At 37.9% G+C, this 25,331-nt stretch overlaps 1 protein-coding gene across 14 annotated transcripts in view; it reads left to right on the forward strand.

Moving 5' to 3' along the window:
- Positions 1-25,331, forward strand: part of GUCY1B1 (guanylate cyclase 1 soluble subunit beta 1) — a 60,323-nt gene that overhangs the window by 17,890 nt on the left and 17,102 nt on the right. For 9 of the 14 annotated variants that reach the window (XR_014811961.1, XR_014811960.1, XR_014811959.1 and 6 more), the window contains 3 exon segments: positions 389-507; positions 19,527-19,724; positions 23,482-23,712. Coding sequence is in view for 9 of the 14 variants with exons in the window: in XM_084971063.1 (XP_084827189.1) it covers positions 389-507; positions 19,527-19,724; positions 23,482-23,712 (548 nt within the window). In the remaining 5 variants the exon portion in view is untranslated. 14 annotated transcript variants of the gene reach the window in all.

Genomic DNA, 25,331 nt, shown 5'->3' on the forward strand with positions numbered 1-25,331 from the left:
TATGCATATTTATATAAATAAAAATCATTTTGTACCAAAATATCATGTGCCTTCTTGATGATTTTCAAGATCTTTCTTATTTTTCAGAACAGATAAGTTTTACCTCAAATATATGTTTAGAAGAGCTCAAAAGTTAGTCACAGAATCCAAGAAACTAATAGCCTTGCTTAAGTACAAACTTAATACTGTTAACACGTCATGCTTTGTTCTCAGATCTCATTGTATTTTCCTGGCTAGATGTTTTTTCCTCTGATGTGTGTTCACTCTGCACAGAAATTGAGGCTATTAACATTGGTTTATTTTGCACTTATTTTCATCCTTCCCACTAACAATTTTCTACCTCTAATATATTTTATTTCTGTCATTTTCCCTCAAATCAATAAAATAGATCTCAATGCTGGAGAAATCCTCCAAATGTTTGGGAAGATGTTTTTTGTCTTTTGTCAAGAATCTGGTTATGACACAATCCTGCGCGTCCTGGGATCGAATGTCAGAGAATTTCTACAGGTAAGCAATTTGCGATCCTGTAGCTAAAACTTTTGAGTTTTTGATTCTCAAACATAGGATGAGCGTCTAGCTGCTGAAATGGAATTGTAGTGACATTTTTTTTCCTAATTCACACAAAATAATAGTTATTGGATGATCTTGAATACATTTTAGCATTTTTCTTTCATATATTTTCTTTAATTTCTGGTTACTGATGCTGAGTATGGCAATTGTAAACTAATGTTCTCTCAAAAACTCAACATGGCCTGTTGTGATCTATTCAACTACCTTTTAAAAATTTTTAAATTTATTTTTAATTAATTTTTTTATTTTTGCAAAGCAAAATACTGATAACTTTAATTGTATTATCTTCTTGTGTTTCATACATACACTGGTAACAACTAAACATCAAGGCAGCAGTTATTCCCTTAGGAATATATCTGTATTTCTGATACTACAGAAAGAAGATTGCTAATTTATCCTTCCTTCCCCTCACCTTGGTAACCATAAGTTTGTTTTCTAGGCCTGTGGCTCTATTTCTATTTTATTTTATTTAAAAAAATTTTATTAAAGTATTGTTGATTTACAGTGTTGTGCAATTTCATACATAAGTACATAAGTACATAAGTGTACATAAGTATACATAAGTATATGTATGCATATACATTTTTTTTCTTGTACTCATCATGGTCTTTTCCAAGAGACTAGATAGGTTCAACAGCTTTTTTTTTCTTTTCTTTTTTTTTTTTGTCTCTTTGTCTTTTTGTCTTTTTAGGGCCACACCTGAGGCATATGGAGGTTCCTAGGCTAGGGGTCCAATTGAAGTTGTAGCCGCAGGCCTACACCACAGCAACACTGAATCTGAGCCACGTCTTCGACCTACACCACAGCTCACGGCAACGCTGGATCCTTAACCCACTGAGCGAGGCCAGGGATGGAACCCGAGTCCTCACGGATGCTAGTTAGGTTCGTTAATCCCTGAGCCATGACGGGAATTCCCTCAGCTGCCTTTTTAAAAAAATGGTTCTTAGTGCTGGTAGTTGTAGGTTTTTTCGTTTTTTGTTTTGGCTGCCCCAAGGCATATGGAGTCCCCATCCAGGAATCAGATCCGAGAGGCAGTTGTGACCTAAGCCACAGCTGGGGCAATGCCGGATATTTAACTCATTGTGCCAGTCAGGCATTGAACCTGCATCCCAGTGCTCCCAAGACGCTGCTGATCCTATGTAGCCACAGTGGGAACTCTGGTAGTTTTATGTATATGATTTATTTTCTATATGTAAGTTTATTTTCTATATGTAAGTTATTCTGAGTTTGTATAGAGTAATTAAATAGTATATCAGTAGCTACGATGTTCTACCTGAAGCTCCTTGTGAAGAAAGCACCTGCCACCAAAACAAATATGAGCATCATTGCTCCAAGTTACGTATTAGTTAATCTAGTCTGGGAAGGAAAATAGGAAATCTTCCAGTCAGTCTCAGATAAAGTCAGAGATAAATAATGTAGCCGAAGGCCTTTGTCTTATTATATATATATGTATAAAATTTTAACTAGTAAATGACACATTAGATGGGAGACTATTTCTGGATCCACTGTCCTATTTTAAGCACAGGCATTTGTGAAACCTTCTTCTTCAAAAGTGTTAACATTGAACATTATGTGTTGCTTGTAAAGGATATTTCTAAACTGGCCACTGAAAGCAGCCAGATCTTGCTGGAAAATGATGTCAGTACAATACTAGCTGAACTGGAGCCCAGTTTGGAGGGAATGTAAACTACTTTCAATCCAGCTGCATTATTGATTTAACAGCCAAAATAAGAACTTTGGTGTTTAATCAAAATGTCTGTTGTTTACATAGTGACATTTTTCTTATAAACTTAAAACAGCATTAAATCAGGATGGAAACTGGTTTGCAGTGCCTGCCATGGATTTACCAAACTACTGGTGTCCAAAAAAGCTGCCATTTCCAAATGAAGTAGTTGCCAGGAGATATTTAAATTAACCTTTAATAGGCTGTATTTAAATGAATTGTGTTAAATGGATTAAAGTTTGAGATTTACAGGTATTTTGGGATTTGGGTGTCTGAATACTTTTCCATTTTTAATGCTTCTGTTGACTCCTGTCACCTGTTCACTTAAGTTTCAATTGCAATTTTTCTCTCTTAATTTTAACTTTCTCTTTCAATGACCACACCTATATCAGAAAACAACTATGCAGATTGAGTTTTTGGTTTTTTTTTTACCCTTTACTCATTGTGATCGTCTGCCGAGTTTGTGATGGCAGAGTACCAAGGTGTAATTTTCTGGGTTCTAGGGCTGCGCTGCCCAGTAGGATGGTCTCCACGTGACTGCACAACATCTGAAACAAGGTGGCCTTCATGTAAAACACATCGGGTTTCATCAAGAATGCAAAGTGGCTCCTGTGTATTTTTTTTTTTTTTTTGGTCTTTTTAGGGCCGCACCCTCAGCATATGTAAGTTCCCAGGCTAGAGCTAGAGCTGCTGGCCTTACACTACAGCAACAGCAACGTGGGATCCGAGCTTTGTCTGTGACTTGTACCACAGTTCATGGCAATGCTGGATCCTTAACCCACTGAGTGAGGCCAGGTATCAAACCTGTGTCCTCATGGATGCTAGTCAGGTTCGTGACCACTGAGCCATGATGGGAACTCCCGGCTCCTGTGTATTTTATATTGATTACATGTAAAAGTGGTGATATTTTGGAAATATTGAGTTGTATAAAATATGTGATTAACATTAATTTCACCTGTTTACTTTTCCTTTTTTACTGTGGCTACTGGAACATTTAAGATTACATATAGGACCAATATTTGTGATTTGCTTTAATGACTTCTTTTCTTTTCTTTTCTTTTCTTTCCTTTCCTTTCCTTTCCTTTCCTTTCCTTTCCTTTCCTTTCCTTTGTCTTTTTGCCATTTCTTGGGCCGCTTCCACAGCATATGGAGGTTCCCAGGCTAGGGGTCTAAACGGAGCTGTAGCCACTGGCCTACGCCAGAGCCACAGCAACTCAGGATCCCAGCCGCGTCTGCAATGTACACCACAGCTCATGGTAACGCCAGATCCTTAACCCACTGAGCGAGGAGGCCAGGGATCGAACCCAAAACCTCATGGTTCCTAGTCGGATTCGTTAACCACTGAGCCATGACGGGAACCCCTGTCTTTTATTTTCATTAGACATCATTATTTTAAATGGTTCTAAACCAGAGTTCCCTGGTGGCTCAGCAGGTTAAGGATTAGGTGGGATCTGAGCTTTGTCTGTGACCTGTACCACAGTTCAGGTGTTGTCATTGCTGTGGCTCCTATCACTGCTATGGCAGGGGTTTGAACCCTACCCCAGGAACTTTTGCATGTCACTGACACAGCCAAAAAGTAAATGAAATAAAGAGTTCTAAGCCATTAGGCAGTTTTGTTTAATATATCTTTAAATTATGTATGGTTTCATTTTATGTTTTTTCAGTGTGAGTGTGAACTATAGGAAACTGGAAAGTTAGAATACCTTAAAGTTTTCATCAGGATTATATATTTTTGATTGAGTTCTTTTTTTCCTCCAGTTTTGAAATGGCATATCCTAATGGCAAATTGAATTATTAAAATACTAATTTTCTTAAAAGTAGATATTTATGTTGTGATTAGGCAAATTACAAATAAATGGACTTTAAGTGACTATAAAATAAAGCAACTGATTTTCATAAATTGTTTTAAGATACTAGCCTACATTTTAAAAATACTCCTTATGGTATACTTCAACCCTTCAATAAAGATTAAGATTTTTTTTCATCTTTTATCACCTGATTTTAACATAACTCAATCCTTAGAGTCTATTTCCTAAATAATGAATTTTCAGAATTCTACCACTTTTCTTCATTTCCCCTACACTTCTGTGGGGCAGTCTACCATTATCTACAGAAAGAAAAATTTTCCCCAATTTCTCTCTTCATAACTCCTCCATCTCATCTCCATTCTATAACTAATCATTTTTTTCTGAAAGCATCCTATCATTTACTTGCTTAAACTCTCCAGTGATTCCCAATTGCTCATCAGAAATGTAAAAAGTAATAAAAATAATTGAAACTACTTACAGCCTCAACTATCTCCACTCTTTCTCCTGATCGAGCAAAATAGAACTTTTTTAGATTTTTTTTTTTTTTATCTTGCTCTCTTTATCCTCAGAGCTTTTGCACCTGTTGTTTCCATTGTTGGGAACACTGTTTCTTCTCCTTTTCATCCACATCAGCTCTGTTCATCCTGCTGGTCAAATGACTTCTTCAAGGAAGGCTCCACTCTGCTCTCCAGTCTCTACCATGTCTGAGTCACAGAATTGATGTTTCTTGTGTTTTCAGAATATGTTCAATTTCCCCACCACAGTAGTTCTCACACTGTAGATCTTTTCCTGCTTGAGGGCTGGAATGTAAACTTCATGAAGCCAGAGATCATGTATAATCTCCTAACAATGGTATCGTTACAGATAAAGTCTGCATATTTAGGAACGGATGAACATTTTTTAAATGAGGTTTTGCTGTTTGTACACAAATATGAACATTTTTTAAATGAGGTTTTGCTGTTTGTACACAAATAGGAAATAAATACCCCAGTAGCTCAAGATTAATTCTTTTGAACTGACAACTCACTGTTCTTTCAAATTTACTGCTATGAAAATCATTAAACTAAATTTTAATCATGAAAGAAAGATTCATCATTTCATGAAGGATAAAAAAAATCCATTCTGAGTGGGCTATTTAATTTTATTTAGAGATGGATTGTAGGTTGAAACACAGAAGAACATGCACACATTAGACCAATTTCCTTTTCATGTGGGTGTGGCAAATTACTGTTAATTAATTGTATCTATTGAAACTTTTTTAATGTTGATCATAATGTTTTCATGTGAAGCTCTCAAGCAACAATAAAATAGCTACTGAAATCGTGGCGTGTAAGACCACCGCCATACCCTAGGTTGAGCACCTTAGACAACTGGCCATCCTCCCAAGGATGGCTTCCTTGGAGTTGTCTCTCCCAGCCTCTCAGTTGGATACATTATTAAGAATGATTGCTTACTAAATATACATTATTTTCTTGCCTTAAGATAATTTTAAAAAGTTTTCTGAGTACCAGGCACAGCATGATAGCAGGCAATCAGTAAAGAATCTTTGAAAGAGTTAGTTAATTCTGAGTTATATGTATTTCTTTTTTATTTGGCCCAGGCTGTTTTGTCCAGATAATAACCTCTGTTCCTTCATAGAAATATTATACTCAAGGAGATGCTGTGTAGATAGGATCTGTAGTTTAGTTCCAGAAAAATATTTGTTTCTCCCATGGATTTTGTCATTTCCTTTGATTAGTGAATTCAAACAATTTAACAATTTAAACAGCTTAAAGAATGGACAATCCTCTTTTGAAATGATTTGCTGCCAATATCAAATTCCAAGCCCTGCCTATCCAATCTCTCTTGTGTTTTCAGAGTCGATTTAAAAAAATTTTTTTTACATCACACTTATTTTTAATCTACCTTGAGATTTTTACAAAAAAAAGGTAAAAATCCTAAATGGATAAAAGAATAAAATAAGACACATTTTTAGAGGAAATTTTTTGAAACACAACGTTTCTCTAGTATTACACAGTTTGAAATACATTTTTCTTAAATATCCTATGAAGCCATCAATTTGTGGACTATTGATAAAAGTAGATAATCCTTGCCATTTATTACTAAACTTTTGCTGATTTAGTAATCAAAAACATGATTTATCAAAAAGAGATAAACACGGGAGTTCCCATTGTGGCTCAGCAGGTTACAAACCTGACTAGTATCCATGAGGATGAGGGTTTGATCCCTGGCCTTGCTCAGTGGCTTAAGAATCTGGTGTTTCTGGAAGCTGTGGCATAGGTGGCAGGTGAGGCTCAGATCTGGTGTTGCCATGGCTGTGGTGTAGGCTGACAGCTGCAGCTCCGATTCAGCCTCTGGCTGAGGAAGTTCCATATGCCACAGGTGCAGTCCTAAAAAAAAAAAAAGAGAGAGAGAGAGAGAAAGAAAGAAAAAAGAGAGAGATAAATACAAACAGGAAGACATTTTGATTTAGATTTTTGGATTTTACACATTTTATCTGGATTTATTGTCTTAAAGATAAGACTGTATTTCAGCAAGAATTTTTTTCTTGGAGTTCCCATTGTGGCTCACTGGTAATGAACTCGACTAGTATCCAAGAGGATGTGGGTTCGGTCCCTGGCCCCTCTCAGTGGGTTAAGGATCTGGCATTGCCTGGGAGCTGTGCTGTAGGTAGCAGATGTGGCTCAGATCTGACATTGCTGTGACTTGTGTAGGCCAGCAGCTATAGCTCCCATTAGACCCCCTAGCCTGGGAACCTCCATATGTCACAGGTGAGGCCTTAAAAATACAAAGGAAAAAAAAAAGAATTTTTTCCTCTATTTTGCCACTTTCCTAATCTTAAATTAGTAATAAAATGTTCTTTTATGCTGCTGCTGTAGTACATTTCTATCTGACACTTCTGTTATATTGATTAAAACAGTGCAGAGAATGTAGGATTTGAAGGCTCCATAAAAAATACAGCTGAGGAGTTCCCATAGGGGCTCATTGGTAATGAACCCGACTAGGATCCATGAGGACCTGGGTTCCGTCTCTGGCCTCAGTGGATTAAGGATCAGGTGTAGGCCAGCAGCTGTAACTCTGATTTGACCCCTAGCCTGGCAACTTCCATGTGCTGCAGGTGTGGCCTGCCCTAAAAAAATAAAATAAAATAAAATAAAATAAAATAAAATAAAATAAAATAAAATAAAATAAAATAAAATAAAATAAAATAAAATAAAATAAAATAAATGCAGCTGATAAGGAATATCCAATCTGATAGTATCCCCACCCTAATCCATGCTCACCTTCACTTTCTGATGTCCTAATGCATTATTGCATTGTTGCAAATTGTCTTTCCCCCAAATTACTGCACTAATATCTCCCATCTCACATGACTGTTCTGCAGTATGATTTTACCCCCTCACCTACTCATCAAGGTGTGGAGTTCTCCTGCCCTTAGATCTGGGTGATTATTTGACCCGTAGAGCATGAGAGAAGTAAATTCCTGGGACTTTGAGGCTAGTTCATTAGGACTCTTGAAGTTTCCACCTGAGTATCTTGGAGCACTTGAACTTGAGATGTTTCCTCTAGGAATTTCACCTCAGGAGAGGCTGTGGGAAGCTCTTAGCCAGCAGTGCTGGCCATACTCTCAGCCACTGGGGGAGCGTCTTGGTACACCAGCCTGGTGGAGCTTTGTGATGACTCCGTCCCACTCCAACATGAGAACTTCCTCCCCAAAGGGGAGGGCAACCCGCAGAACCATGAAAAATAATATTACTGTGTTAAGCCAATAAGTTTGGGGTGCTTTGACATGCAGCAGTGGATAATTTGTACAGCACTCTATGTGTTATTTTTTCTTCCATTTTATATGTCTGTGTTAGTAAGTGTGTATACAGGTGTACACATATTTATGGATGAATCAAGAGCTTTGAGTGGTCTGTGTTTGAAAAGATAAGGTGTATATGAACCCAAGTCAGTCCATAGCAGGGCTAGCAATTTGTTTTCAGTGGTATTATGTTATTACTATGTTATATATTTTTTAACCTTCCCGGTAATTTTACAGAGGTAAAATGAAACCCAAAGGCACATGGGAGGCTGTCAGGTTTACTATTGAAAAAGAGAGGAGACACATGCAATCTTAGAGACCAGGCAGAATTTTAGTTTTGAGTCTGCTTAGGAATCTCAAGTGAATAAGCAGACAAATATGCTGCCATAGTTTGCTGGAAACACCGGCTTCTTCCACTAATTTGGGTCCCATGGCAGTTTAACTCATTTTCTTTTTTTTATGTATATAATGATTTTTTTTCAATTTGTATACACAAGAGTCCTCTACCAGGGCCTCTATTCAGCCTGCAGTGGGATTTTCTTCAATTCGTGTTGGTTCCAGGTCTTGGCTTCTAAAGCACAACACTGTACTTTGGCTAGCCTGCCAGGAGCAATCTGGGATTGATGACTGATCTAAAATTCTTAAATGTTTGTGCAAAGTGTTATTTTGGGAAATATGAGGATTTTCCCGAACAGCTGTGACATTCTAATACTTCCCTAAATTATTTATAATATTTCTTTCTAAAAATTTACTGTTCATTTTATATGCAACTTTTGAATTTCAAAAGGAACTTTTCTCCACATCTGAAATGCCAATTTCTATAACCCATGTCTACCTGAGGGGGAGGGTGGGAAGAACATAAGATGTTAGTTCAATTTATTCAGTAGCTTACAGAGGACTATAGCCAGGGAGAGAGCCTCTCAGATGACTCTGAGAAATGATTCCAAAGATGTAAAGGGTGGAGGCCAGCACATAAGTGATTTTGGTAAAGGGGTACCTGCAGTCAGCACACATCTTGGTAGAAGGCTGCTGCTAGTCACAGATAGCCTAATTCATGGTTTTAGTGCTTTTCTAAGCATGGAAAGATGCAAGGATCCAGGTTCATAAAAAAATGTCTCCTGAAAATAGCTAAATATCTGAGGGCTGTTCTAACAGTTCTCCTTCATTCTTGATTTTCATACTGAATTCTTTCCTGGATGTCAGTGACTATGGTGGCTGCATTCTTGTAGAACTAGGTGGCAAGCTACATTCCTTAGTTGACATCTATAATTTTAAAGTAGACAAGTTAGAACTTTTAAAGGAAGGTACATGTTTTAGAATATTAATGGTATATATAACATATATATTTTCACAATTTTAAAAAATAGTGATTGCCAAATGTAGCATATTACTGAGACTTCTTAAAACAGGAATTTAAAAGCAGTATAATAAGTGAAATATTTTGCACAGGTAATTCTATGACTATTTGCTTTTTTTTTTTCTTTAATTAAAACTTCTCTGGAGAGGATGGTAAAAATAACTACAAACAGTTTTTTAAATATTACCATATAAATAATTTTAGTGACTCTGGTACAGTTTCTTTCTAAATAAGGCCTTACCTTATTTCTTCTAAAAAAGATTTTCTGTATCTTTTCAGTGGGAAGACTTTTTCTCAAGGAGTATCTTTAAAAAGAAAAGGCACCAAAGTATGGCTAAAATTGACTTTTACTTGCTCGACCTCATGCTATTCACCTGACCTTGACACTTCCCATTTACATAGGGTTGAATTTTCCACTTTATCTACATCTTGCTTGTTTACATTCTTCATCTTCAAATTCCAAAATGACTCTTTTTTTAGTGATTTTTCTTTTTTTTAGAGTTGTTTTACAGTGTTCTGTCGCTTTTCTACTGTAACAACAAAGTGACCCAGGCACACATACATATATACATCCTTTTTCTCACATTATCCTCCATCATGCTCCATCACGAGTGACTAGATATAGTTCCCAGTGCTATACTGCAGGATCTCATTGCTTATCCATTCCAAATGCAATAATTTGCATCTAGTAACCCCAGATTCCCGGTCCATCCCACTCCCTCCTTCTTCCCCTTGGCAACCACAAGTCTGTTCTCTATGTCCATGAGTTTCCTTTCTGTGAAAAGGTTCCTTTGTGCCATATATTAGATTCCAGATATGTGATATCATATGTTATTTGTCTTTCTCTTTCTGACTTACTTCACTTATGAGTATGAGAATCTCTAGTTCCACCCATGTTGCTGCAAATGGCATTATTTTGTTCTTTTTTTAATGGCTGAGTAGTATTCCATTGTGTATATATACCACATCTTCTTAATTCATTCATCTGTCATTGGACATTTAGGTTGTTCCATCTCTTGGCTATGGTGAATAGTGTGTCAGTGAACATGTGGGTACATATGTCTTTTTCAAGGAAAGTTTTTCTCATTTGTTCCTTTCTTTTTTTGGTTGGATGATATCCATTTATTTTATGCTTGTGTACTTTTCTTTTTTTTTTGTTGTTGTTTTTTTTTTTTTTTTTTGTCTTTTTGCTTTTCTTAGGGCCACACCCATGGCATATGGAGTTCCCAGGCTAGGGGTCTAATCAGTCTAATCAGAGCCATAGCCAAAGGCCTACGCCAGAGCCACAGCAATGTGGGATCTGAGCCACGTCTGCAACCTACACCACAGCTTATGGCAACACCAGATCCTTAAGCCACTGAGCGAGGCCAGGGATCGAACCTGCAACCTCATGGTTCTTAGTCAGATTCGTTAACCACTGCGTCACAACGGGAACTCCTCTTTTTAGTTTTTGTGAATGTAATGTTTGGTTTTGATTTGTGTTTCCCCTGTTTTTTAAGTATGTTAACCCCTTTCTAGATCTGCTTGCTTTAGCCTGATAGTCATATAGGCTCAAACACATTCTAAAATTAAAAAAAAAATAAGTCTAGATTTTCTTACTTACCTTCCCCACATTCTATGATTTTGAAGTCCTTTTTTAACACCTTAATTTTTTTTTCATGTTTGTTCTTTTACTGTTCCTTGTGTTTATCATCACTTTTACAGTAGTATAGTAGGGTTGTTTTTTTTGTTTGTTTGTTTTTCCTTTTAGATTTGTATTCTGACTTATTTAAGTGATTGCTTTCCAACTGTGATTTCCTTCATCCTGTTTCTTCTTACTTCTTTTTTATTTAGAGAAGCCCTTTCAGTATTTCTTTTAGAATGGATTTACTATTGCTGTACTCTGTTAGCTTTTGTTTGTTGGAGAAATTCTTAATTTCTTCTTCTATTTTAAAAGATATTCTTGTTGGGTAGAGTATTCTAGGCTGAAAATTTTCCCTTTTAGAACTTTCAGTATATCTTGCCACTCTCTTCTGGCCTGTAGTGTTTCTGTAGAGAAGTCATCTGATAGCCTTATGGGGGTTCCCTTATAATTAATGCTTTGTGTTTCTCTTGCTGCCTCTAGAATCCTCTTTTTATTTTTAACTTTTGCCATTTTTATTATAATATGTCTTGGTGTGGGCCTGTTTGGGTTTAACTTTTTGGGGGCCTTCTGTTCTTCCTATATCCTGACATCTGTTTTCTTTAGATTTGGAAAATTTTCAGCCATAATTTCTTCAAATATATTTTCAATCCCCTTTTCTTTTTCTTTTCCTTCTGGAAGTCCTATTATGCATAGATCAGCATGCTTTATATTATCCCATAGAGCTTTTATGTTGCTTTCATGTTTTTTCATTTGGTTTTGTCTGCTGTCCTGATTGGGTGATTTCCTTTATTGTATCTTCCAAGTCACTAATTTGTTCCTCTGCATTATTCATTATGCTCTTTGGTGTCTTTTGCTCAGTTTGCATCTCTGCAAATGAATTTTCTAATTTTTTGGGCTCCTCCTTAGGTTTTCTAGTTCCTTCCTAAAGTAATATGCATTACTATTTATATTTGCTCTTAATTCCTTCATATTCACCCTTAATTCCTTCAGTATTTTCATTATCTCCCTTTTGAACTTGGTGTCTATTAGACTGCAGAGGTCTGTTTCATTGTTTTGCTTTAGGCGAATTCTCTTATTCTTTTAACTGGGAATAGTTCCTGAGCTTCTTCATCTTGCTTATATTTTTCTCTTTCTGTGAGTTCGGAGAAACCAAACTGTAGTCTTTGAGAGCTGTTTCTATGCAAGAGCTCCCCTTTGTATTTTGCGGAGGGTTACAATTCATTTTTGGCATGGGAGTTTGGATATTTGCTATCTCTTTCTTTGGTGTGAGCGGGCGGTTATCCCCATGGTGCTGAGTGTGTTTCCAGGGAGAAGGAGGCAATGGGTAGGGCTAGTGGTCAGTGCCTGGTTGATGGGCCCTTGACAGTAGCAAGGACCTGCAGGAAGGTGGCACAGACTACTCCTGGTTACAGGGCCCTGGGAAACGGTAATGAGCCTCAGGCTGATTTAGATGGTGCCCAAGGCATTTGGCAGTGGCAGTGGCAGGGTGTGTTAGTTCCCAAGTGAGTGAGAGCAACAACAGGTGCTGTTTGGTCACAGTGGCCTCCTCCTTGTGGGGCTGCAAGTGGTGCCTGTTCACAGACCCCTAGTGATGGTTGGCCACACCCACATCTCGAGTCAGAGATAATTGCAGTGGTTTGCTCTCGCCACCTGTATACCACACAAGAAGCACCCTATCCCACTTAGCCCATGCAGGATGTGCTGCACAGGCTTCTCTTAGTTGCAGGGTCCTGGGAAGTGACAGCACTCAGGCATGTGAGCACTGCCTGGAGCGTTTGGCAGTGGCAGCAGCAGGGCAGGTGTGTTCCCAGGGAAGTGAGAGCAACAACAGGTGGTGCTTGGTTGTGGTGCCCTCTTTTTTGCTGACCTCTGTGGTGACTGGGGCCACAGGTGGAGCCTGTTCACAGATCCCTAGTGGTTGCAGGCCACACCTCCCTCTGGTTTCTGAGATGACTGCTGTGGTTTGTCCCTGATGCCTGTAGATCATACAAGAGGCACCAAATCGTGCTTAGCGCCCTGCTGCCCTTAGCCCACACAAGAGGTGCCCAGACACCCATAGCCCTCACAAGAAGTGCCTGGTGTCCAGTAGCCTGAGCAAGTGGCCTCTTGCCAACTGTAGCCTGGGCCAGAGGCGCCCCTCCATCCAAGAATCTGCAGGTGTGTAGGGAAAGAGATGCCTATGGTGGTGTGCCCCTCCTCCTCTTTCCCTCCCCAACAATGGCACCTTGCTTCTCCTGCAGTCCCAGACCCCCTCCTGGGTTCCCTCAGCTGTGGCATTCTGCTTCCCGGCCTATGGCACACTTCTCCCTAGCTCCCAGGCTGTCTCTGCACAGCCAATCCTAGTCTTATTCCTAGAACTGACCTTCATAGCCTGAGTCACAGCACTTAGCTCCCACCTGAGTGTCTCAGGTTGTGGTGTCCTGGTAGGTGGTACAGATGATCTGTGCAGCTCTTACTCTCCTTTCCCCTCCTCAGTCCAGCTGCTGTACTTTTCTTGGTGACATTGAGGTCCCTCCATCTTGGCTGATCAGTTAGGTGGCTCCAGGCTGTGGGTTCCTTTTCTCTTTCACAGATCCCTCTCAGGAATGCTAATCCCATCCCGATACCTTTTTTTCCTCTCTCTCTTTTTCTCTTTTGTTCTACCCAGTTATGTGAATGGTATGTTGCCCTTTTTGGAGGTTTATATTCTTCTGCCCATATTCAGTAGATATTCTGTGCAAATTTTTCTGCATGTAGATGTGTTCTTTTGATGTGTTTGTGGGAGAAGTTGAGCATGATGTCTTACTCCTCCACTATCTTGAGCCTTCCTCCCAAAATGACTTCTTTCTTCTAAATCTTAAGATGTTTTTCAAATTACATGACTTTCATAAATGCTGGTGTTGGTCTTGCTTTTCAGAAATGTAAGGAATACAAAGAAAGGAAATTCATCCCCTTTCCTTAAAAAAAGAGAGGTTAGGAGTTCCCTTTGTTGCTCAGTGGTAACAAACCTGACTAGTGTCCATGAGGACTTACATTTTATCCCTGGCCCTGCTCAGTGGGTTGGGGATCTTGGCATTGCTATCTGTGGGTCACAGTCTCAGCTCTGATCTGTGTCGCTGTGGGTGTGGCTGTGGCCAGCAGCTGCATCTCTGATTCAACCCCTAGCATGGTAAATTCCAGATGCTGCAGGAGTTGCCCTAAAGAGAGAGAGAGGGAGAGAAGAGAGAGAGAGAGAGATTTGCAGTGACTATGTTTAAGACTTTTTCCAGATCAAAACTTGAATAAAGCTCTCAATAACACAGACGACTAACTCCCTTTTCCCTATTCACTAGAATAAAGATTCTTGGAGACTACAGAATCTCTCTCTCTCAAACCTTTCAAGGCAAAGTCTTACTATATTCTTTTATGTGCATCACTTATGAATTTTTAATTAGACACCCTTGAAGCAGGAAAATGAGTAGTTAATTCCCAGAAACTTTGCCTCTGTAATTAGTTTATTTTTTGCCATGCATATTACAAAGAGAAAATGTATCTTTATTCAAAAACATTCCAAGAATGTTAAAAATGTGGAACTTCATGGTATTTCTCAAAGGATCAATTGGTTCTCTTTTGTGTCCTAAATCTGTGGATTCTACATCTAGAACCTCAGTTTCCCAACATGCCAGCACTAGTCTTTCTTCTGGAAATGATAAATGATGGGGAATAAGATGAACTGGACTTACGGGTAGCAGAATTCCTGAGGAAAAGTATATTCATCTTGCTTGTAGAAAAAAACGGTAAAATTGTATCAGAGCATAAAGAGAAATGAAGTGAAAACCTCAGACTAAACTTTTGGCATCTTGAGACAAAATTGATTTATGGACCTGCTCTCCTTTCTTGTTTTCTAGTGTCGTAAAATTAATGAGAATGAAATGAAAGCATATTTGAGATTTTCTTTACAATTTCCTAGGACTCTACCTATGCTGAAATACACAGCTCTTTGCTTTGTATACCTACCTCCATGGGTATATTTAGAAACAAAACAATACCAGTTTTAATATGAAACTCTTGTTCTCCAGCATATGTTGCTACAACCAGGTGGATGAATAATTAGCTTTGGATAGATGGTACTATAAAATGTAAATAAGGTTTTCTCCTGGTATTTTAAGTATATCTTTTCTGTGGCCTTTGAGCTTTCCACAAACAATTATTGTCTGTGAAGAGGTCATAATTTTAGCAGTATAAATGTACTGAAATGACAATAATTTAATTTTTAATCATAAATGCCATTTCTCATAGTAGACAGGCTGTGGTAATTAATTTTGAGAGAGTGAAACCAAGTAAGGAAAGCTGCAACTAAAGAAATCCCAAGAGTATTTTTTATGGTTAGATGGTATCTAAAGAAAATCAATATTACATTAAGTGGTGTTAAACTTTTTATGCTCCAGGAAAGCACTTTAGTAGTTCATTTAATGAATAGCAAACCCAATAAAACAGTCAATCTCAGGAGAGTTACTTACCACAAAGATTTCAAAGATTAACATTTGACTTTGTGTGTTTTGGTTTCCTATTTGCTTTTGATTGATTAATTTAAGCAATATTTTATTATGAATATTAACATCCTAGTATTATCAGTATCTTTTTTTCCAAGTTTTATTGAAGTATAATTGTTTGACAATGTTGTATTAATTTATTCTGTACAGGAAAGTGATTCAGTTATACATCTACACATATCCATTCCCATATAGGTTGTCATAGAATATTGAGTAGATTTTCCTCTGCTATACAAAAAAATCCCCATCGACCACCCATTCCATATACCATAGTGTGTATATGCTAGTCCTAAGCCCCCAATCCATCTCTCCCCCTGTCTTTCCCTTTTGGAAACCATAAGTTTTTTTTCAAAGTCTGCAAGACTGTTTCTATTTCGTAAATAAGTTCATTTAATCGGTACCTTTATTTAAATTAAAATGGCTCCCCACTTAGGAAGCAGTGCCTCTGTATGACTCATGGCATAGAGGCTGGAACCATCCTGGTCCATCTCTTGTCTTCCTTAGTATCAGGGGTGCAGAGAAGGTAAATGGTGCCATTGTTACCATCTCTTACCATCTGTTCAGCTGACCAGAGAAATGTGATAAAATATGACACAAGATCAAAATAGATGAGTATGAAAGTGATATAGACATACCGACTTACTATATACTATATTTTAACATGTTATAGAGGAAATCTTGACTATATTTCAAGTTATTGACATATTTCAAGTTATTGTTTGACTCGTGTTTAATTTTTTTTCTTTCAAATGAGCCATCACATAGTATCTAGGCCTGACTGCATTAGGAGATTTCCTAACTGTAACAAGCTACATTTTGACTTTGTGGGAAAATGCAGATACAGATAAAACTATTTTGGTGATTTTTTTTTTTCTCCCCAAATTTTCTCTCACAGCCTTTTTTTGCAACATCAGCAGAAGTGTAAGTGATCTGGTAGGGTTATGAAGAGCAGTCCTCATGTCTTCCCTTCTCAGGGAAGAATTCCCTTGAGAAGAACTTGTCATAGGAAAACTGTTTGTGTTACTCAACAAGTGTGATTGTTGGAGGCCTTCAGCTGCTTGTGGTTTATACAAACTGTCAGCTCTTAGTGTCTGCCATATTGGATTCCTTTTCCATGGCACTAGCGTCCTCTAGAGGCCATCAGAATCAATTGATATTTTCATTAAGAACTGTCCTGACTTGATTGTAACAGGTATAATTTGGGGGACGAAAACAAAATTTTAGCACTAGGCATGGAGGCATTTAAAAAAGGAACCAGATTCACTAGTCGAGGAAATGTGAAACATTTATCTGAATCAGAATGTTGGCCTTGGCGACCTCAGCTCTAATCTTTACTTTGATGTCTTTGGACCCTGTTTTTTAGTCTGAGTTGCTGACTCCCTTTTATGCATCCCAAACCACTCTTGGTTTAGTGATTTAAGCCGTGAACTGTTTACAATCAGGGTGTGAGTCATACAGAGCTGTGTCCCCCTCTAGCCTACCCCCAGCTTGCACCCTGCATCACATTGACCTGTAGTGTGCATGTGGTCACAGTGAAGGGAGGTGTGAATGGTGGGATTAGAAGAGTAAGCAAACCATTGTGCCACAGTGCCTCCAAGGAGACGTGCTTGGATTTGGACACCCATATTCCTATTCAGCAGGGCTTGCTGAGGGGGGAGTCCTTTCCTTGTTCATTCAAATGTTGGTGGAATCCAGCTACATGTGGCCATAGGGCTGCAGGCTGGTTTCCTTCCTGGCCTTACCGGCCATCAGCAGGGGCTGTGAAAGACCCTAGAGGCCTCTCCCCAGGCCTTACACACACTGTCCTGTACCTCAGAACCTGTTTCTTCCTTAGGCTCCCATCTCTCCCTGTAACCAGGAAAGGTTCTTAGCTTCTAAGGTCTCAGTCTCATGGGGTTAGGCTGGTTTTACCTGGCTTATCTAGGATAATATTCCCAACTCAACTTTCCATGTCAAACTTCTCCCCAGCTTTGCATAACCTTAATCCCACCTGCGAAGTCACTTTTCGACATGATGTTAACATATTTGAAGGGGATAGGGCTGGAAATTTTAGGGGTACCATTATTTCACCTTATACCTGCAGTGTGCTAAGTGCTTTATATACATCATTTTAGTTTTTTCCATTTTATCAGAAGAGATCAAGTCTTAGAAAAGTTAGGTAAATTGGCTATATTTATCATGAAGTAGTGTCATGATTTAAAACTAAGTCAGCTTGTTTTGAAAGCCACCTTGCTCTTAAGTCCTGTGACACACTGTGCTATGTGTGTCCTACTGTATAAGTGCGACACACAGGCACAAATACCTTACGAGTTAAGTGTTGAAAAGCCATGCTGGACCAAGTAAAAAGTAGAGTTTGCACCATCTCTTCTGGTGATCTTTATTTTAAAGAGTGGTCTCAGATAATGGGGAATTTGGTATGCTCAAAATTAATCACAAGCTGATAAAAAAATATTTATTTGCAAATTTATTATGTTTCTAAGACTGCACTTCTAAAAAGTTAAATTTCGTAGGTTAGTTGTGAAGCTGTACCTTGACTGGAGACTACCAGTGACCATTAAGAAATTATACAGACTTAATTTCAAAAATGATTTTCATTTCTAAAACATTATTTCATAAAAGAATATGTATATACTTTCACATGCTCATAACTCTAGTTTTTTTAATGCTTGAGATGGGCTACTTGTTTTTAATTAGAGTATAGTTGATTTACAGTGTTGTGTCAATTTCTTCTGTACAGCAAAGTGACCTAGTCATACATATATACACATTCTTTTTCTCCTATTATCTTCCATCATGTTTTATCTATACCAAGAGATTGGATATAGTTTTATGTGCTGTACAGGAGAACCTTATTGCTTATCCATTCTAAAAGTAATAGTTTGCATTTACCGACCCCAAACTCCGTGTCCATCCCACTCCCTCCAACCTCCCCCTTAGAAACCACAATTCTGCTCCCTATGTCTGTGAGCCTATTTCTGTTCTCTAGATAGGTTCATTTGTGCCATATTTTAGATTCCACATATAAATGATATTATATGGTATTTGTCATTCTTTTTGACTTACTTCACTTAGTATGAGAATCTAGTTGCATCCATGTTGCTGCAAATGGCATTATTTTGTTCTTTTTTATGGCTGGATAGTAGTTTTTTGAATTAATGGTTACATTTTAGGATTTAAGTGGAAACAAAGGGTAATACATGATCACTTGGGGCCTTCTGTACTGTTTATCAGAACACAAATACACAATTGCCTCGAATTCCTGTAAATATGCATATCTTTACTTGATCTCAGAATTGTACTTCTCCTTTCTGTTTCAGGCATCCGTTTTACATCCCTCTTCTTCTTTAAAATATTTCCACTGTTAACAGTCACAGATGTTTTTCTTTTTTTAAATTATAGTTGATTTATAAGGTTGTGTTAAATACTGTACAGAAAAGTGACTCAAGTATACATATATATATATGTATATATATATATATATATATATATATATATATATATATATATATACACATTCTTTTTAAAAATATTCTTTTCTGTTATGGTTTATCACAGGATATTGAATATGGTTCCCTGTACTATACAGTAGGTCCTGCTGTTTAACCATTCCATATATAGTAGTTCACATCTACTAATTCCAAACTCACACTCCATCCCTCTCCCACCCTCCACCCAGGCAAATACGGTCTATTCTCTGTGTCTGTACATCTGTTTTTGCTTTATAGAAATGTTGATCTGTGTTGTATTTTAGATTCCATATATAAGTGATACAATATGATATCACCTTCTGACCACTCAGTATGATAATCTCTAGATCTGCCTATGTTGCTACAGATGGCACTATTTCATTCTTTCTTATGGCTGAGTAATATTCCATTGCATATATGTACCACATCTCCTTTATCTATTTACACAGGTGTTTTACTCAATGACTTTACCTTAGTTTCAAGTTTTCTGTGGTCCTTGCCTTACAGTGGCTGGATGCAGCCAGGGGAAGGATGTGCTCTGTGAATATTCCTGTGGCCTGGCTGCCTCCTGAGCTCAGATCTGAGTCCTGCTTCCTGAACTTGTTCTCTTAAGTTGGCTGCCCTGTGGATGCAGTATTTACTCATCACTCTCTCCTTGCAGAACCTCGATGCTCTACATGACCACCTTGCCACCATCTACCCAGGTATGCGGGCACCTTCCTTTAGGTGCACAGATGCAGAAAAAGGCAAAGGACTCATACTGCACTACTACTCAGAGAGAGAAGGACTGCAGGATATTGTCATCGGAATCATCAAAACAGTAGCTCAGCAAATACACGGCACTGAAATAGACATGAAGGTAATGGTTAGTAAAGGGGACGCTTCTGAGCACAGATGATATGCACAATATGAGAAAGGGTGCGCTGAGTTTGCCTTTAGTCAACACTGCTCATGGACCTCAGCAGAGGTATATATAAGCTGTAATAGTGGCAACAAGGGCAATCTTCTATATTTGGCCTTGGAATGCATGCATTATACAGGATATTTTTTCCTTGCAGGAGCAGATTTTTCTTTCTAATTATACATTGCTCAAGGCAACATAAAATTTAGTTTGCCTTGCCTGTGAGCACACACAAGCTGGGAAGCAGTAGGATCTGAGACTGGCTTAGCTTAGCTATGGCCCTCAGGACACACACACACACACAAAAACACCTGTAACATATACAAATTCTAAAAACATGAAATGAAATATGATTTTACTGTTCATTGTTTTTTTTTTGTGTGGATATTTTTGTCTGTCCTTGAAATGTGGTTAGACTATCTCATTTTGTGAGCTAAAAGTTTTTCTTTAAAAAAAAGTTAGATTACTTGATAAAAGAAGCCCGGTCTCATACTTTTTTTTTTTTTTTTTTTTTTTTTTTTAGAGCTGCTCACATGGCATATGGAAATTCCCAGGCTAGGGGTCAAATCAGAGTTGCAGATGCTGGCCTACACCACAGCCACAGGAATGCAGGATCTGAGCTGTGTCTGCAGCCTACACCACAGCTCACAGCAACGCTGGATTCTTAACCCACTGAGTGGGGCCAGGGATCGAACCCGTATCCTCATGTACACTAGTCAGGTTTTTTTACCACTGAGCCACAATAGGAACTCTTATGGTCTCATACTTAAAAAACACTGCTGTTGATAATACACACTGTTTTGAGTGATAATTTCAAGATATTGATACAAGAACTGTGCAATAACAGGAACCATTGTTTTTCTATATTTCTTACCCAGTGTCACCCCCATCAGCTGTAGTTTGTGTGCTCAGTGCAGTCAGCCCCATTTTTCAGTGGTCCTGTGTCTGAGAAAAGTGGGGAGATGGGGGGATCTATTTCAGTTTTCTTTCTTTAATCTAATAGGCAGTGACTTTTTAGATATATAGTTATAACATATATGGGAAGTCCAAACTGTTAAGTACAGTATTATACAAATAAAAATTATAACACTTAGTTAGATTGTATTCTGTAACACTTAAATAGATTCTATCAGAAAAGTATTCCATATATTTAATCCAGTAATGTCACATCAGATTTCATGATATTTTCTCTTTCAGGAGTTGGTGTCAATCCTTAACTGGTTCCCAGGTGCATCCTTAGTTTTTCTACAGCTAGAAAGTGGATCTATGCATATCATGACATTATCAAATCCAGAGACATTTAAAAATTAAGAACTTGGGGGATTTCCTGTTGTGATGCAGCGGAAACGAATCTGACTAGAATCCATGCAGATGTGGGTTCAATCCCTGGCTTTGATTAATGGGTCTGGGATCTGGTGTTGCTGTGAGCTGTGGTGTAGGTCTAAGACACAGCTTGGATCCCATGTTGCCATGGCTGTGGCATAGGCTGGCAGCTACAGCTCCAATTTAACCCCTAACCTAAGAATTTCCTGATGCTGCAAATGCTTCCCTGTAAATCAAAACATAACTAAACTAAACTAAAATAAAATGATAAAAATTGAAGTTGTGCAAAGATTGAAATCCCTTCCTGATTAAGACTCTCACTGGAATGCAGTTAAAATTGTATATGCCTTTCATTTCCCATTTTTGATCCTGACACCAAACTGACACTTCATATGGGGAGGGATCCTGTATCAAGGGGTTCACACACATTGAGTCAACTCTTGCTTCGCTTTTACTTAGCCAAACTGAGAGGGAAGCAGGTGTGTAGAAACTTCAGGGGGGAAAACACATAAATTAGGGCTCACATGGAAACTGCAGTTGCCATGGTTATTAGAGCCTTTGGCCTGGGATTTGACAGCAGTGGCACTCTACATAAAATTCACATTCTTGCTTAATTGTGGGGTTCACTTTATACAATGCAAATTGTCTAGTGGCCTTTATTTATTCAAGTGCTCTGATAAAGACTTCTGAAATGTTTTCATTTGGTAATTATATTTTGTGTATTTAATTTTTTTCAAAGTAACTGTTTTAGTTTCCTGAGATATTCTTACGTTGAATCTATAAGTTTTAATAGGTCCAGAGCTACCAGACAACTTAACCACTTGAGAAATATTAGACCATGTTATGAGTGATATACCAGTTAGAAGGTTAAAATATGATCCAAAAAGCTGTTGTTTTGCTAATTTAACCAAAGCAAAAGAGTAGAACTGAGGAATTAATTAATAAATTTAGATTGGATATGACCCAGTTTCTCTAGCTGAAATGGAAACATAGCAGAACATCAAAATTTCTAAGATTGATTTGTTTTCCTATGAAACTTTAGGGAAATCAATCTTTATGGGGAAAATTTTTCATATCATAAGAATACTAATCCTTAACCACTGTGGTAGATCAGTGTGACAGTTTTAGTAACGATATCCTAATTTCACTATGAAAGTATTTTTGGGAGAATATATACAAGAGCATTCATATTAATAGTGATTTGTCTTTAAGTGTCAGAGTTTGCTGAAGTGAACTCTTAAGAGAAAAAATGAAAAAGAGCAATGTTTTGCCTTCATTTAGCTGCAAATGAAGAAATAATTTCTCAACTATTTCCTGTTTTGATCTGGCTGCAGATGAGGTAGGGTTTTTCCTTTATAAGAGGACTTTTTTTTTTTGTTTGTTTTCTTTTTACAGCCACACCTGCAGCACTTGGAAGTTCTCCAGCTAGGGGTGGAATCGAAGCAGTAGCTGCCAGCCTACACCATAGTCACGGCAACGCCAGATCTGGAGCCACATCTGCAGCTTATGCTACAGCTTGTGGCAATCCCAGATCCTTAACCCATTGATCGAGGCCAGGGATCAAACCCATATCCTCATGAGACTAATCTGCTGAGCCACAATGGGAACTCCAGAAGAGGTTTTGATTGCAGTTTCTGAAACTCAAACAAAAATAGCTCATTTATATTTTAATTTTGTATCCACCTGTGAATAATATTTTAGAAATGTTATTTCTTTATAAATTATAGAGCTTTGCTTGGAATTATGATCACTTCCATAGAATAAATTCCTGAATTTGGAATTAAATCAAAGAATGTAAGTTGGGAATTTTTTGCATATTTGCAATCTATCCTTCAGAAAGATTAATCAGAATACCCTCCTGTTAGTAGTATGTGAAATGACTCTTTTTCTGTATCCTACCTAATTTTGGTACTGTAATTTTATATACTTGCCAATTGATAGATAAAAAGTTACATTGGGTATATTTTTAAGCATGTATTTTATCATTTCCTTTTCCTCTATTTTCACATGTCATTTTTGATCATGTTAAACTATGCCACTTTATATGATCTATAAGTTGTTTACTGTATGTGTGTACCTGGCTGAGGGGGGCTGAGCCCACTAGGACAGGGGATGCTTTTTCCACAATTTTTAGCAAAGAGGCTATATGGACAGACAGGGAACTGGTACCAGATTTGATATTTTACTGTGAATGATTATTCATTCTTTAAATTTCATAAATCAACATCCAGAGATAGTTTTCTATTTTAGGCATTGTATAGCATTTGTACACATTACAGTTTTAAAATTAACCTTCTTAATGCAATTGTCATAATCAGTTTCTTAGGTATTTAGATATTTCAACTAAATGGAAATGCTGACAAATTAACACCCCCCCCCCATTGGCATCCAGGTTATTCAGCAAAGAAATGAAGAATGTGATCATACTCAATTTTTGATTGAAGAAAAAGAGTCAAAAGAAGAGGATTTTTATGAAGATCTTGACAGATTTGAAGAAAATGGTACCCAGGAGTCACGCATCAGCCCGTATACCTTCTGCAAAGCTTTTCCCTTTCACATAATATTTGACCGGGATCTAGTAGTCACTCAGTGTGGAAATGCCATATACAGAGTGCTTCCACAGGTAAAGGGACATCCACTTCCTTGGAGCCTGAGACAAAAGGCCACAACAATGATATTGTTACACGTGTCTGTTCATTCATGCAATTCTTTGATTATAAATCAGGCAGCATGGAGCACATCACATATCATCTAATTTGTGTAAATGTAAACTAAGTGTATTTGAGAATACTATGACTTTCTCTCAGACAGGGTTTTTTTTTTGTTTTTGTTTTTGTTTTTGTTTTTGTTTTCTTCCTGTTGTAATCACAAGGACAGTGAGAAAATTATTTAAGAATAGTGTACTTGTTTTGATGAGGAAGTGAGTGACTGTCTAGTAATCAGTTTTCACTTCATTTATGCATCATTGAGAAAATAGTCACTGGATATCTACTGTTTAAAATAACTTTCAAAATCAACCATTGACATTTTCAGGGAAAAAAGAAGAATTTAAATCCTCTACAGAGAAAAGCATTAGAGATGACCATGGGGTTTAGTAGAAAAAGCATCAAAGGACAGCATTTGGGTGATGCTGAGAAAGTACATTTGACCTGTATTGTTCAGACCCATTTGTGAACTCCTTTCTATTTTCTCTCTCTCTCTCTTTTTTTTAGGGCTGCATCCATGGCATATGGAAGTTCCCAGGCTGGGAGTCAAATTGAATTGGAGCTACAGCTGCTGACCTACACCACCGCCATAGCAACATGGGATCTGAGCTGCATCTGTGGCTTAATACCACAGCTCTTGGCAATGCCGGATCCTTAACCCACTGAGCAAGGCCAAGGATGGATCCCACGTCCAAATGGATATTAGTTGGGTTCGTTTACCAGTGAGCCACGATGGGCATTCCCTCTATTTTCTGTCCTCTTCTGACTTTTGGAATTGCACATGGCATGTGTCTAGAGATACTTCTTAATGTAATTAAGGAGGCAATAATTTGGGATTAACTCAAATGGAATCTGGCATAAAGCCATCAGTCTGTAGTAGAATAGAGAATGGGCTAGGCCCTTACACTGACCCTGTCTCCCCCATTGATTACCTTAAAAGTGTCACTTCCTTCTCTTTGCCTCTTCTCCCTTTGTTATAACAGGATGCTAGAGGGTGCACGAAATTTAGTCCAGGGTCCAGCCCACTGTAAGCATTCACTTTACCTGTTATGATTAATTAGCCATCTCTTGATAAAACTATTAGTATTTGTGGGTGGTTTTGATATGTGTAAATTTCATTTTAGCCATAGATATTGGACAGCTAATGGTACATTTTAAAAGATAAATTCCACCCTGTTTTTTTTTCAAAGATTCTTCTCTTAGCTTAGCTGATGTGTGAATATTAGTCATCTGAATCCATATTAGGTGGTATGTTCATGTAGCAACTTGATGTCCATTTAATCACTGAGATGCATAGATGACGATGTGAGTTCACTGCTAAGGTAACTTTCCTACAGAATAGCTGTGATTTTCTGTGTTTAAATATTCTTGAGCTGGTTTAATCTAATAACTAATATCAGATCATAAGAATTAATTTTGACTCACTTTTTTTTTTCTTTTTTTGGCTGCACCTGTGGCATATGGAATTTTCCGAGCCAGGGATTGAATCTGAGCTGGGCCGCTGAAGACTCAACAGCAGATCCATAACCCACTGTGC

Source organism: Sus scrofa, chromosome 8, assembly GCF_054392235.1.
Source record: "Sus scrofa isolate SSC_HxYL_T2T_F1_AM1 chromosome 8, Sscrofa_HxYL_maternal_Yorkshire_Landrace_v2.0, whole genome shotgun sequence".
Lineage (NCBI taxonomy): Eukaryota > Metazoa > Chordata > Mammalia > Artiodactyla > Suidae > Sus > Sus scrofa.